The sequence below is a fragment of the Haliotis rufescens genome, unplaced genomic scaffold, assembly GCF_023055435.1.
Source record: "Haliotis rufescens isolate VD_foot unplaced genomic scaffold, xgHalRufe1.0.p SCAF_13, whole genome shotgun sequence".
NCBI classification, from domain to species: Eukaryota; Metazoa; Mollusca; class Gastropoda; order Lepetellida; family Haliotidae; genus Haliotis; species Haliotis rufescens.
Genome location: NW_025963813.1, coordinates 27,027,299 through 27,043,691, shown reverse-complemented (window position 1 = coordinate 27,043,691; position 16,393 = coordinate 27,027,299). Strand labels below are relative to the sequence as shown.

Sequence of the window (16,393 nt, the reverse complement as noted above, 5' to 3'; positions counted from 1 at the left end):
CATCATCAGATGTTTTGCAAATCTTTTCATGTTTTTAATCAAGACCCGTTTTATTACAATACATATCTTGATTATCGATCAGATTGACTTGTTTGAGGCAAATGCAAGTGATATGAGTGCTGAATCTGAATGGTCAATAGGAGGGACATACAAGGGACATAACTCATAATAGCCACTGGTGGCGCAACAATCGAGCCTGGAAAGTCTAGTTCGGCAATTGTTGAAACTGGACCATAATAGTCAGTTAACGCTCGCTCTTGCCTCAGGAAGATGCACTGAGGCGGTCTCTACTGAAGACATCATCTACAAGAGGCAAATACTTCACACAAATTGTTGTATAGAATTTATTCTAACTGTAACAAAACTCTGCACCAAAGAGCGCTCATGGTACTGACAGGTATCCATATTTCATTACCTCTGTAACCATGGTAACATCAGAAACGGATACCAACATATTGCTTAACTTGTTCAAACATTTCATATACACAGCAAATATGCTTATAACAAATGTAGAGATATACAACACATTTAAAATATACAGATCACACCTTCTTTTCATTCTGTTGGACAGCTTTTACCAGGTTGTGTGTTTGGGGGAGGAGTTACATCAAGTTTTGATTTTGACTATCGGGTTGTAGTTTGAAGTGTTGCTATGGAACAATGAAAGTTACATATCATGTTTGTTTGTTTGTTGTTTAACGCCGCACTCAACAATATTCCAGCTATATGACGGCAGTCTATAAATAATCAAGTCTTGACCGGACAATGCAGTGATTGACATCATGAGCATCGATCCACGCAATTGGGATACGATGACATGCATCAACCAAGTCAGCGAGCCTGACCACCTGATGCCATAAGTCGCCTCTTACGACAGGCATAGTCGCCTTTTACGGCTTGAATGTAGTGCCATGGCACTGTAGCTCACCTGGGTATGTAGTCAACAGTTGAACTGAACAAGATATTATGTCAGCATAAGTTTACATTACGGAGATGCAGTTTGGGAGAACTTAAGAGCATGTTATTGACCAAGTCAACATTTTAAATTTTGAGAAAATGGAACTATTGTGTTGAATCCCACAACTAACCAAACAAGCACCAAATTTCATTACATTTTGAACACAAATGGTAGAGTAATGGCTGCCCACTTAATAAAAGTTGCTGCAGAATTGATATTCAAATATTTTCTAATAAATATACAGGACTTATAACTTATTTCAGAGGAGAAGATGTTTGCTTATTTAGGAACTATGGTCAGAACATTAGGTCAAATCAATTTAAAAATTTAGGATACGACACACAAAAAATGGAACATATATGTTAGCACCACTACTAAAATTACTAAACATATGCAAATTTTCATTACATTTTAAATACAAAATGGCTTCGCAATGGCAATAAATAGGTTATGGCAACCATATTGAAACTCAAATTTAAACCTCTTGAACAAATTCAGGGGTTGTCACTGGCGGGAAAAAGCATGTGCAGTGTCAGCTTTATTGGCCCAGTGGCTTCTGAGAAGATGATGTTTACAGACCTCGGGGCACATTTTTTGAGAAATTAGACCATGGTCAGGTCAAAACAAATATATCTGGAACATGCAAATTCCCTCTACTAACAACACGTGCTAAATTTCCTTACATTTTTGAACGAAATTGGCTGAGTAATAGTTTTTTCAATATGGCTGTAATGGCGGCCATTTTGAAAATGAGATTCCAAGATCAAGAACAAATTTGAGTGTCATAATTCGTGGGAACAAACGTGAAGTTTCAGTGTAGTTGGTCCAGTGGTTTTCTGAGGACGAAGGACACACACAATAGACGCAAGACAAACAGCCTATGACATAAGCTCACTTGAAATTCAGTCAGGTGAGCTGAAAATATTCACCAATGTCACTGGCCGATCTCTACAGAGAATTTTTTCTGCATCATGATACATATTGTATCGTGACCTCACTCTTGTAATATGTATCGCCACTTGTATATCATCTCAGCTCCGTTAGCTATTCTGTTCCATAGAAGCTTACCTGTACCAATTACAATGCTGCCATTTAAGATAATGAAGATTATTTGATTCTGCATAGGATTCATTTAACACATATTTGACATAAAATCTTTTTGATGCAGTTACCTGGTTACATGATAGTTATTGCATCATCAAGTACTATACTATGCATACTTCATGAGATATCTTTCACATACACCACCACATAACAGGAATCACTGTATCACAATCTCAAGCGTCAACAATAATTGCATATCCAAATTAAACCCCTCCCCTGGTCCTTGGATGTCATCACTCCCTGATCATGATCATACAGGAATCACTTGTCATACCTAGACACGCCCTGATTTGCTGTGCAGTGCTATGTCACCTATGAATGTCAGAAACCATTAAGCCCGACCCATTATAATAGTCTTATAAATAAATGACGACTTGCACATCTCCAGAAACTGACCTAAGTGACTTCTGCTGTTTGTTGTAGAGGGAAGAGCTGTGCCTTCAGACATTCCTTTATTGTATTTAGTGTATGTCTGACTTCGGATGTCGGTTTGTGATTCACAAGCTTTGCATTTCGGTTCTAGCACCATCTGATTTCTGATTCAGCATACATTCAGAAATCTGACATCTGCTGGTGTGAATAAGTCTATAACTTTGCCCTCAGCTTTTTTCATACAAATCACTAAAATTTGGTCCAAGTTAGGTTTGGCCTCAAGACACATTCTGTGGCAGCTCTTCCTTGCAGAACCATTTCAGCTCTGCCTCAAGACACGGAACTGCGTTTCAGCTATTCTTCATGACAAAGAATCATTTCAGCTCTGCCTCAAGACACAGAAGTGTGTTTCAGCACCATCTCAAGGCATGGAGCTCTTCCTACCTGTGGTATCCTGAACAGGTAAAAACATCTATGTCTCAGTATCTAGTTATCCTCAGCATCTGTTTCTGTTGCACCCCTGCTTGTACCCTGTGACCCCACGGTTTTGCCTGCTGCATCACGTTGAAGCATTCTTGTAGTTTCCTGGGTCCCAGTCTTGGGTGTTACCACCGCCATAGCAACTGTATCCTGTCCTGTTACCATGGTTACATTTGTTGTATCATCCAAGTTGACTCGGGCTGCATCTGCTGCTGTGTGTGTTTTGTGCAACGTCCCGTCCACCAATTCCTGGGATAAAGAATCCACAGACCCTCTTCCTAAAGTCTCCACGTCTTTCGACAGCGTTGACAAATCCGCCAAAGTGCTCGCCGCAATGTGAATCTTCTCTGCCTCGTCAACCAAAGAATCGCCATCTTGACCGATATTCTTTTCGACAGACGATATAATAGCTGAAATATCGCTAGCAGTTACAGGCTGTCCATTGCTATCGGTATGTACAATGTAAGTAGTAGATGCATCCATAGAACCAGAAGTAGCAAAATCGGTATCTTCAGTTACCTCTTCAACCTGGACCCCAACCAGACTCATATCCCCAGTGGCGCCATCTACATGGGCCAGGGAATGAGTCTCCGCCAGCTCAAGGGTCTGGAAGGTCATGTTACAAACACCACACATGTAGGTGTACTGCTCTTCAGTTTCCTTCTCGGGCGAAGCCTGTTTCGAGCCAATTGGCTGACACTTATGACGACGGAGCGAGGTGGCAACTGTAAACACCTTCCCACAAGCATTACATGTGTGCTTGCTGATGCCGGTATGCATTGTAATATGTGCGTTAAGGTTGGCCTTGACCTTGAAACCACGACTACAATAGGGACACTTGAATGGACACTCTTTCTCATGGGTGAGTTTGTGTCTGTGGAGACCAATACGATGGGCAAATGTTGACGGACACGCATTACACTTGTAAGGCTTGGCTCCAGTATGGGTGTTCATGTGATCGTTCCAAGATTGACGGTTGTGATATTGACGCAGGCATATGACACAGCGGTATGGCAGTTGACGGTCCTCTTGACGTTTGTGTGTCTCCAGGTGAAACTTTAGTTTGTGAGCTTCAAAGAACCTCCATCCGCAAGTATCACACTTGTGTTTCTTGATCCCAGTGTGGCGTTTTAAATGTGTCGTCAAGTAGCGTTTTTCAGAGAACTTCTTACCACAGACATTGCAGGAATGGTTTACAGATGGCTCCGTCTTGGGCAGCAGACTGACGAGACTGTGAGCCCGACGTTGATGTCGATGAAGTTCCAAATGACAACGGAACCTTTGTGAGCAGGTTTTGCATTCCACAAATGATCTACTCTCTTCTGCAGCTTCATCAATGTCATGTTCGTGAACTTTGTGGGAGGCGAGATCATCTTCTGTAGGGAAGGTCTCGGGACAGTATTCACAAACGTATTCACCGCGTTTTGTAACCATGATCATGCAGTCGTTCCTGTCCCGCCCCTTATAGATGACAGTGTCGCCTTGCTGGACATGATCTTCAGCAGTCTTCTCAACCTTGATTACTCTCTCTGCATCTACCCCGCTACTATCTCTGTCCTCATCATGAACATCATCATCATAACCACAATCGGATAAGTCATCTTGCAAATCAGTCTGAGTCTCTTCTTCATTTCTCTCCAAACTTGCTTTAATTTTCTTCTTAATCAAATTCTTTATATCGATATTGTTAAGAGTTCCATTGTCCTCATGAGCTACTGGTTCCATTCCACCGTCTGCTTTTGCTGTATTGTCGTCTGCAAGATCTGGTGCACATGACGTCTGCTTTTCCGTCTCAGTTCCATCAGATCCCACATCTGCATCTTTTGTCTGCTTCTCACCATCTTTTGCCAGAGGAAGTCCATCCATGAGAGGGTAAGAATAAGACTTTCCAGACAACAAACTAACTTGCTTTTTGGAAGAGAGATCCGGAATGTTTGCTTTAGCATTGGAATTATTCTGGTCTGAGGTGGAATGTGTTTGGGGAGATTTCCTGAGTGGAGAGATTGGCATGTTCGCTGATTCTGTTCTTTTCTCGGGTGTCTTGATGTCAACCATAACAGTCAGAGGTTTGGGAGACTTGTTTGGGGACACAGAATCATCACCTACTGGACGCTTGAACTCGATAACCTTCTTCACTCCAGCCTTTGTTATCCACTGAATTTCTGCAGGAGAGAAATCAACAGATACTAAATTTTGTTATTTCATTTTAATACAATCAATCTTTGTTTGTTTGTTGTTTAACGCTGCACTCAGCAATATTCCAGCTATATGATGGCAGTCTGCAAATGATCGAGTCTGGACCAGACAATCCAGTGATTGACATCATGAGCATCGATCTACAGCGGTAGAAACTAACATTTTTAGTCTACAAGTCCTTATAATGATAACATATAACAAAACCTTTAAAAATGGCAAATTTCTGCTAGTCCTTATGACACCGTAACTATTGGGCAGTTTGGCAAGGACTACAGGACTTGTGCCGATTTCTAACGCTGATCTACATAATTGGGAGCCTGACCACCTGATCCCATTAGTCACCTCTTATGACAAGCATAGTCACCTCTTAAGACAATCATGGGTTGCTGAAGATCAAATCTAACCTTGATCTTCATGGGTCTTATATAATTACTCAATTCTTTTTAGTCATGAATCATTATAAAAACATTATCATCTCAAAATTGACCAGCTGATCTGTAGACTTTTTGTCTTTACTAATAAGAGAGTGAATATTGTTTCAGCTGAACTCTTCCTATATAATGATTGCCTCTGGATAATCTGGGACAGGCAAAGAAGTGCAGATAGCATGAACAACAATCACAGACACTTTAATAACTAAAAGTCCTCATTTCAATCAGCTCTTACAACACAATAGGGGGCAGTGGGGTAGCCTAGTGGCTAAAGCTTTTGCTCGTCATGCTTTGAATGCCTGGGTTCGATTCCCATCATGCGTACAATGTGTCAATCCCATTTTGGGTGTTTCCCGCCGTGATAGTGCAGGAATATTGGTAAAAGCGACATAAAACCATACTCACTGCAACACAACAGAGTTACTCGGGATGTATTCAGCCCCTGCATCCCTACAAGGCTCAAAACAGGATCTGACCAAACAGGCAGTATGGACTTTTCAGCCAACTCACAGACATAAATATCATGGATGCCAAGTAATTTAGCATTTACCAAGTAAACCTGTGGTTAGGGTGTGAGCATCAGTACTTCACTATCACATCGGACTACAATGAGACACAATCAACAACTGTTTGCTCAATGGTCTGTCTGGACATCCAATCCACCATCTTGTTGCATTATTCCAGCCTGGACCAGACAATCCAGTGAGGCAATGACCCACACCATCGGCAGTGTTTGACACTTACCAAGGTTTGTCAGTGGTCCAAAGGACCAACACATAGAAAGATGTAATGGTACTGCTGGATCTCTACAAGACACAAGGGTGCTGACCAAGAAAGGTTTTCTATCCCAGATACTTCATCATGTCCATACAACAAGTGAGCAGGCGTACTTAGAATGAGAAACCAGTCAGGAAGGTGACCACTGTACCACGCAGGGTTGTTTAGGATGCTGAGTAGCGTTAGAAATTGGCACCAACCTGCCCAATAGTTAAGGTATCCAAAGGACCAGTAGAAAATTGTCCTTTTCAAGGGTTTCTCTATATGTTATCATCATAAGGACTAGTGGACTAACTGTTAGTTTCTATCGCTGCTGAGGCTGCTGGTGTTGCTTAGAGTTTAGAGTCGATATATCACTGATTTAAAAAATCATACAAACTAAGATTACTTTGTTCTAGCCCAAAATAAAACTACACCACCGGACCAGCATTTATTTAAAGTTACTGGTCCTTAAAGCATTTGTGGTAGGAACTACAAGACTTGGACCAGCAGGCCACTGTTAGTGTCGAACACTGATCGGGGTACAATGACAAACAATCAACCAGTCTAACCACCCGATCCACTTACCTCTCCAACCAGCATTGACTGCTGGGGACAACTTCTAGCCCAGAATCAGGAAGTGAGGGGAAATGGGGTTTAACGTTGTGTTCAAGATTACTGCACTTATATAGCGACTGCATGTACGCATGTGTGGCTGCTTGTACTAGTCCGGACTAATGCCAATTTTTGGTGCTAGCCCACTGAGATAACATGCCACAGTTTTAAAATGAATACCCTACCAAGAAACAGTATATTCCGAGCCAATCCATCCCTGTTCTGTCCACTTAATGCTGAGCACCAGACAGGGTAACAAGAAGTACTATCTTTTACCATCTTTTAGTAAGACATGACCCAGGATCAAACCATGACCTTCCTCTCTCTATACACTAGACCACGGGGTGTTCCAACTCCCATGGGGGTCAACTCTCACGACCATGAACCCAGTGAAGTAAATAGATACCAAGTCTGCCCCTGAAATACCAAGGTTAGGCTCCATCTAACACAAAATTATACTCAAGTGTTACCCAACAGCATCTAAACCATATGTTAAGTCTTAAATGTTCCATTTTCAAAGCTGATGGTAAAAACCACCATTGATATCAAGAAATTACTCACGGACAGCTTTTTTACTCTTTAAATCCCTCTGTTGAATATGGTGTTCTATCTGAAATACGGGAATAGCATAATTAAGAAACATTCACCTCCTGTGAGGAACTCTTTTAAAAATACGTTATAAGTGATCATAGCAATTATGAGAATGAACAAGTTATCTTGAGCTCCAGATAAGCTACATATTTGCGTAAAAAATACAATTTTGTTTTGTTTGTTGTTTAATGCTGCACTCAGCAATATTCCAGCTATATGGCTGCAGCCTGTAAATAATCAACTCTGGACCAAACATTCCAGTGACTGACATCATGAGCATCGATCTGTACAATTGGGATACAATGACATGGATCAACCAAGTCACCCAATCCCGTCAGTCACCTCTACTGACTAGCATGCGTTGCTAAAGATCAAACCTGATTTTCACTGGTCTGAAATACACCAAACAATTTACCATCCAAAGTCACCAGTTTATTTTGTATTTCATTACAGATTCATATTTACTGATCGACTGTAAACATCATACATGACACAGTTCTGCTGCAGTGAATGATACAGAAAAGCACAACATCTTGACTTCTTTAACTTTGACTTAAAACTACCCTAGTACATGGTATTCTACTTTTGTACAACACTCCGGTTCACAAGTTGAGAATTGCACAGGCCGCCATATGTGAATGTGGACAGTTAAATCATCCACCTTACTGCCCAGACATAGCCCCCAGTGACTATTTCCTGTTCCAGCAAATGAAATCTGCCCTACAAGGGAAGATGCTTCCAGGATGACAAGGACATAAAGGCTGCCACATAGGCGTGGTTAGAAGGCCAGTCTGCGGATTTCTATAAAAGTGGTATTAAAAGCTTGAAGGACAAATGGAATAAGTGTATTGAAGTGAACGGAGATTATATTGAAAAATAAAAGCACAAAAGATGTTCTGCGACTTGGTCTTATATTGAAGTTGCAAAACTTATTGAATGCCCCTCGAAAGTCAAACTCAACATTTTTGTTTAAGCAGAACTTCTAATTTGCATCAGATATGACCTAAACACTACCGTATATGGAATGCATCATCAAAGTCAAGAAAATGGTAGAAATATATATCCCTGCAATCTAGTAAAGAATGTGTCTTATCCTTGGTATGGATCAGATGCTTCTAGTTCTACTCCTCAGATGGTAATAAGTTTCAGTCAGACACATCAAACCCTCGGAAACTGAACTCTGTCTCTGGTCCCCAAGAGTTTGAGACAACAAACGATGCCTGCATTTGCAGAGATGCCAAAATAATTATAATGTTTAGCCTACAATTATGCAATGACGCTTGTCCTCCCCCACATTACGATTTTTGGTTTTTTTTTCCACAAATTCTATAACTTCTGAACTCTAACACCACATTGCCTTTCTGAAAAACAGTTACCGTATTTGTCGTAATAAGCACCCTGCTCTTATAAGCGCCCACTTCGATATTTGCTAATATATTGGCTAGTGAACAGTCCCAATTAGCACCCCTTCAGATTGATCAATGTACACAAGACTTATTTATTCGTGTATAATACACACTCGTGTGTTATATGCACCCTTAATCGTGGGCAATTAAATTCAGGAAAATTATATCTGTCATATATAAACATTTCAGGCTGTCAGCATAAACCACAAAAACTCTGTTTTTTTTCACCAAAATAATATTCTAATAAGAGCCCCCTATTTCTAATTTTGAGAGCGCCCTGGGTGCTTATTACGTCGAATATGGTAATTAGTGCCATATGATGAATTTAAAGGTGTGGAGCTTTGACCATATGTTTCACTTGCATCTATGCCTAGCGAATGTTTCAAGGCAAAAACCTGCATTGGAGATTCTATAAGGTGACAACCATTCCAAAACAATGCCATTACAATTCACATGAATGAAATTACTATTTTTTTACTGATTGGGGTTGGCATCTTTGTATCTGGGGCTACTGTGAACATTGAACACAGAACCCACTCACATTACTGAGGATGGACCAGGCTCGGCACACGCCCTGGATGGTTCCGCTGATGGCGATCTTGTCCGCAGTTTGGAAGCATGCCACACTGGTCATGGTGGGAAGGTCATGGGTGATGAAGTGTCGCATGCCCTGAATCTGCAGCAGGCTATCCTTGACCAGGGCAGAGACTCCACCCAAAACCTGCACGACAGAACATTGACATAATACATTGGGGGCATCATGAAGAACTGCTAAACATTATATTGCTTTGTAACTTCATCATGTTGTTTGGGCCAACAGAATCCTTTTTTTACAAAATTCTTTTTCCTATTTAAACTATACATGTCAACATGGTAAAAAAGTTCAAAAACAAATTTTAGAAAGATATTACAATTGTAAATTTTACAATAAATTGTCTATATATTTACTTATCCCATCTCACACTATGCATTTCTCATTCTTCTTTCGATCCTAAGAGGAAACATGCTTAAACAAAGGTTTCCAGCTTCTACAAAATGTCCGCCATCTTGGCTCAAACAAAACACAATACACATACACATTTATACACGTTTCCTCCCGCATCTACCGGTGATTAGGTTAAAAAGTACCCAATGATACAACTTCAAATTTTTTTAATGCAATGGTCGGAAGAAATTGTATATGAAATTAGTATTTTATCAGAATGATACATTACAATATCACCGCAATTAATGTAAACATTATTGAATGAAATTTGTTTGTTTTACAGACTAGATTAGTCCAATTACATGGACAGGTAAGATTAACATAATGCAAGTTTAACAAGGTTGAATCGTTACCAGTGATTGTGTTGCCTCTGATTGTGTATATAGCCAATTGTCAGTGAAACTTGACACCGAGTAACATTTCTCAGTTTGCTATACACATCACTAATTAGTGGTATTAGGGCTTGTCAGGGATCAGATATCAGTTCGCGATATCCGTTATTTCGCTGTAGAGAGTTCGTTATGTATGTAAATTTTATATGATTTTATATAGGGGATAAATCAGGGATTATCTAACAGTTTGTTGTATCCGTATTTTCGTTCTATCTGTGTTCGTTATATCCGTCTTCTACTGTATATATTACAGCATGCTACTTTGGCCTCCCAAAAATAGCAAACAATAAAAAAACCAACTAATTTGCAGTTGTACAGTTTGTATCTGATCTACCATGTCCACTTCACTCTGAATACGGTATTCGATGTAATAAGCGCCCCGCTCTAATAATCGCCCACAGCAATCTTTGCTAATATATTGACTGGTGAACAATCACAATTAGCACCCCTTCCAATTGCTCAATGTACACATGACTTATTTGTGTATAATACACACTCGTGTGTTATATGCACCCTTAATTACAGGCAAATAAATCCCGGAAAAATACATCTGTTATGTATAATACGCACAAACGTTTCTTTTGTATCAATTCAGGCTGTAAGCATAAACGACGAAATTTACGATCTTTCAACTCTTTCACCAAAATTATATTCCAACAAGAGCCCCCTATTTCTAATTTTGAGAGTTCCCTGGGCGCTTATTACGTTGAATATGGTATAATAAGTTTGAACCAAACCTTTTCTCCAGCCTCTGGTAAGGCAAGAAGAGAAGCGAGATTTACATTGGGAAGACCTGTGGAGAAGGGAGACGACTGCTGGGGGTTTGCTGTTGGGTCTTCATCATCATGCGTGTCGCTGTCCAACTGAGCCTGTCGGCATGGCAACGTATAACTACAGTCGACCTGAATACCTGTACTGACCCGGTTACAAGAGTCTTTTAACAAAGAGGCTTGAACACCCCTATCCGTTACCATAGAAACACTGTTATGGTCAAGAGGTTTGGACATGGATAAGACTGAATGTTGCAAGGTTTTGTGTAAACTGGCATTATAGAGATGATCGCCATGGTCACCAGAGTCTCCATGGCAACTGCTTTCACTCTCTGGTATTTCTTCATCGGTGTTCTGATAACTGGAACAACGGCAAGTGGAATGATTGTTAGAAAGAACATTATCCGATTCGTAGAGAACAGAAATCGTATTATGAGTTTCATGTGATGGAAAAGTACTGGATTGAGAGCTAGGACAAGAGTCACTGTTTCCAAGAGCAGGTTCAGCACCACTGCTGAAAACTGTCTCTTCAACTTCACCAGACGGAGACACACATGAATCAGTTTGGACTGCCGAAAGTTGAACATTAGCGATGTTATCGTTACTTGTTGGCCCTGATCCCATGTGAACTGAACTGCCAGTTCCACCCTCCTCTTGGTCCTTATTTAAAACTGTGTCAGCACAGATAATCTCTACTTCCGTGGTGACTTGTTTCACAGGAGCTGTTGACAATTCGATTACATTCTCTCGTTGTGTCCCAGGCTTTGAGAGTTGTGTTTTGGGACTTGCAGCTTTGCTGCGGAATTTGGGCTTGAATGTCACTCGGGCTTCGGCAGCCTTTTGAGTCAGTTTCCTTACACGACCTGAAAACCTTCGACCTTGGTCAGGGGTCAAGGTCAGAGAAAATGTATCAGCAGATTCAACAACCTGATTGTCAGATTGATCAGATATATTTGGTTTCCTTTGCCAGGTGTCCTCATCTTCAGGTTCAGCTACTTTGCTTTGTCCAGACATAGAACCTGGTATTTGTTCACCAACACTCTGTGAAGATTTCCTTCTGCATTTCTTTTGAGGAGTTAATTTTGCATAATTTGATTCCTGGCATTTTCCATCTTCTTGCTTCTGTTCAATGTGTGCTCTTTGATTAATTTCTGTCTCAGTACTAACTGGAGACTCTTTAGATTTGGACAATAATTCTTCCTGGATACCAGAAGTTGCCCTTTCATTAATTTCTGTCTCAGTACTAACTGGAGACTCTTTAGATTTGGACAATAATTCTTCCTGGAAACCAAAAGACGTTTTTCCTTGATTAACTTCTGTCTCTGTACCACCTGGAGACTTCTTAGATGTGGGTAAGAATTCTTTCTGGATACCAGAAGTTGGTAAGCTTGACAACTTGTCTGACTTCCGCACACTGTGATGGGATGATCTATCTTTAGGGCTAGAAACAGGCTTTGTTTTCTCACAGATGGAAGATCTGGTTCTAGGGCTACTGACGGAGGCTGTTTTCTCATTGCTCTGTGTAGATCGTGTTCTTGAACCAGCGCTTGTCTCCAGCTTTTGTGAATCTCTGCTCTTCCTGTAACCAGTGTTAAATATCTGTGTCATCAAAACAAGTAATGGAATCAATGTCAAGGTGACTCTTCTTCACACTGGACAAATGTTCCTTTTCTAAGCTTTCATTATCATGCTGATACAGCCGAGCCTCGTTATCTGGAACCCCAGTACCTCGAACCTTTTCTCTGGTCTCGACCGCTTCACTATATAATGTTCATGTCTCGTTATCTCAAATGACCGAGTATCTCTCAAAGTTACGGTACAACACGGGTCCTGCTTGGTTCGAGATAACAGGGTTCGAGTGTACATGATAATATGTAACATAAACTTTCAAGAATTTGAATATTCTATATTACTTAGCCTGCTCTGACAGTATGCAATTTGCTTCTAATATTCGATAACCATAACACAGAGTGACAACAACTAACATGAACACACAGTTGACTACAGTCACAATTCATTGTAAACAAAAGAACAAAGCTAATAACTGTTGTCGCATATACTCTAAAAATTACCAGCCCTCCCCTAATTTTTGTCAGTCCCAACTTTAAACAAATAAAGAGCGTATGAAATTTACCAGCTTTTAATTCTTTCAACATCATGTTCATTTCACCTCTGAAGTAACTTAGATCTATACAACATTCACACAAAGTTCAGTCAAAATTTTCTCTCTTTTTTAAAAACATTTCAAGACAAATATATATTTAACCTCAAAGAAAAGCAAAATATAATTTCCTTGCACAAAAAATAGACAACAGGAAACCTTAATGGTAACAGACAAGCCGACTTTGTTCGAAATATAACGAATAAGAATATCGCCGATGTTTTGTTCAACAACAAAGATTTATAAGGTACTCTATTTGCCAGTCACAGGGACCGGCAGTCACATGAATTTCCGGTCCAAGCCTAATTTTACTGGTAAAAAAATGGTAATTTCTGGTAAACAGGAACACTCAGCAGTTGAATGGGTGGTTTACAATTTTAAAGAAAATTTGTACGACAAACAAAACATATGATTGATTTTGGTTTTGGTTTGTTGTTTAATGCTGCACTCAGCAATATTCCAGCTGTATGACAGCGGTCTGTTAATAATTGAGTCTGGACCAGACAATCCAGTGATTGACATCATGAGCATCGATCCAAGGAATTAGGATTAATGACATGCAGCAACCAAGTCAGCGGGTCTGACCACCCGATCCTGTTACAGGTCACACCTGATTGATGTGCATATGGCATGTATGGTAGGTTATGAAGCTCTTCTCTCCAATCCATTGTCAGACACCTTCATCACTCTTGCAGAATGCAGTAAACAATTTACGACTTAGAGTTTTGTTTCAAAGGATAGAAGTAGATGGGCCGTTTGCAGTACTTGAGTAAAGTCATCAAACAACATGTCAAATAATTGATAAAATAATAGAGACAGCAAGGGTTATCATGGTTATAAGACACTTAAAAAATAATTCTAAACTTATTTCCAAAACAGAGAGCAATGAGGGAATTGAGTCATAACTTCCCGAGAGCCACACGTTGTGATTCTGAATGTAAGCATGGTGAGTGAGACAAAAAGAGTAGATGAACAACCCGATGACAGACAGCTCTGCTATCACTATGGACCAGCAAATGTAGCAGCACTGTCTGGAATATTTCAAGAAATATTGCATTTGTTGCCTTGGCCTCTTTCTAAAATGCCCCCTTCTCCCCGCTAGGCCAACAAGTGCTCCACAGAAAGAGAGTAAGTGATTACGCTTTTAGCAATATTGCAGCAATATCATGGAAGGGGACACAGAGAAATGGGCTTCACACATTGTAACCATCTGGAGGATTGAACCTGGGTCTTCGGCGTGACGAGCAAACGCTTTAACCACTAGGCTACCCCTCAGAAAAAAAGAAGGATTTACTCAGCATCCTATTGAACTTAGCACACCTATGCTTCCCAATGTTTTTAAAGAAACAAAACCTGCCATCTTTTCCAGACACTAACCCGCTCTGCAGAGTTCCCTGGTGGCCATCTTGGATGTCTTGCTTCTGCCGTTTCCTGCCTCTGTCCGGTGGCTGCAGGGCATGTTTACTACCAGTCTCCTGGAACATCATCACAAAATACACCAGCTTATCATAGACGATTCATAGACAGACCACATGATCAATTATGTGTACAGTTTTTCTTCCTGGCATTCAAATTAAAAAACAGTCTTCTAACATATCATAACAAGGGCCAATAAAAGAATACTTGTGTTTCAGTTAACATGAGGGTAAAAATTTTTTTTTTTTTTTTCTAAAATATACTTTTTATTTGCTTGCTTCATGAGTGAGTGAGCTGGGTTTATATTCCAGTGATGTCACGATGTGTCAGCTTATTCCCCAATTCCCTCCTACCCACACCGATTATAAATGACCGGTCTCTTACACAATATCACAAAATTTTATGCCTTTTTTATTCTTATCATGTTCAAACAGTTAAGGGGCAGTCGGGTAGCCTAGTGGTTAAAGTGTTCGCTCGTCAAGCCGAAGTCCCAGTTTCGATTCCCGACATGGGCACAATGTGTGAAGCCCATTTCTGGTGTCCCCCACCGTGATATTGCTGGAATATTGCTAAAAGCAACGTCAAACCATACTCACTCACTCAAACAGTTAATCTTTAAATATACATAGAAAATTAAACTGAAATTATTTGGCTGGAATAAATGTTGGCTGTTAGGTTAAAACATCAACATGGGAATGCCAATGAATGGAGGACGCCATTTTGTCGAGTTAGTTGCGAGCAAAGCGACATGATCTTCTTTGTGAAATATACCTGATGCCCTCTTTTCCGAGCCATATCCAAACCCGGAATGATCTGTGAGTTCTAATGGTGACTATTTGTAACAAAGGGTTGTATGGTTACACCACTGAAAGACTGTCATAGTTATGTTTGTATCTTGAAAGAAGGTTGACATGGCTGCTCGCGTCTGACAAACAAACCCAGTCATGTGCCCTCGTCTTACTTCCGGTTCACGGTACATCGGTTTGGTGGTAGAGCTACCATCGTTTGTGCACGGCGTAAGGGCGTCTTTTAAATACTTCTTTTTGTGTTTTTCATCTCCAAGGTTTTAGCAGAGGGGCGAGCGGTCGGGCGGGAAAAGTTATGAAAAGGATCTTTATTGTAGAATACCTTTTCAAAATACAAATATTTGACAATTTAAACATATGTATGATCGACTATTTGAGACAAAGCGGAACCCCCAAACCGAAATTTAAACACATTGTGGAAAAGGATCTGAAGAAGAAAGCACATACAGATATAAAAGAAACCGTCACCATAAAGTCATATTGCAAACAAAACACTTTCTTACCATCGACCTATTTCAAGTCATAAAATATAAAACGCAAATTCGAACCAGTTCTAAAATCACTTTCAGTTTACAACAAATAAACTTATGTCAAATAGAAAGTTTACCAACTGAAACGTTTCTACTATTTTGATAACTCAAAAAAATCCATATAAATTAAGACTCAAATCCAACCAAATGAATTCGGTGACAAAATGCAGAAAAAATTATTTTTTTTGTGTGAAAAACGTGTATTTTGCCCAAACGACTTTGGGCTGAGTAGAACGAAATACACTTGCAAAAGTTCTGTTTCAAGCTGATGACACGGCACATTATGAACACATCACCCAAAAGTACCAAGAAAACATGCCACGTTTAACCGCTATACAGATAGAGCCGTTGGTATGGCGCAACAAGGAGCAACGCACGCCGCCATTGCAAGAAAGTTTCAATGCACCCGTGTCACTATTACCTT

General features: G+C 40.2%; 1 protein-coding gene across 1 annotated transcript; it reads right to left on the bottom strand.

Annotated features, from left to right (window-relative positions):
• Positions 1 to 808: 808 nt before the first annotated feature.
• LOC124152508 lies at positions 809 to 15,569 on the bottom strand. The gene is made up of 6 exons (XM_046525468.2): positions 15,405 to 15,569; positions 14,595 to 14,692; positions 11,024 to 12,635; positions 9,451 to 9,630; positions 7,474 to 7,522; positions 809 to 5,076 (listed from the first exon to the last, which is right to left on the bottom strand). Exons 1-6 carry the CDS (start codon positions 15,426 to 15,428, stop codon positions 2,921 to 2,923), a joined length of 4,119 nt encoding a protein of 1,372 aa, XP_046381424.2. The 5' UTR covers positions 15,429 to 15,569; the 3' UTR covers positions 809 to 2,920.
• Between the last annotated feature and the right edge of the window lie 824 nt (positions 15,570 to 16,393).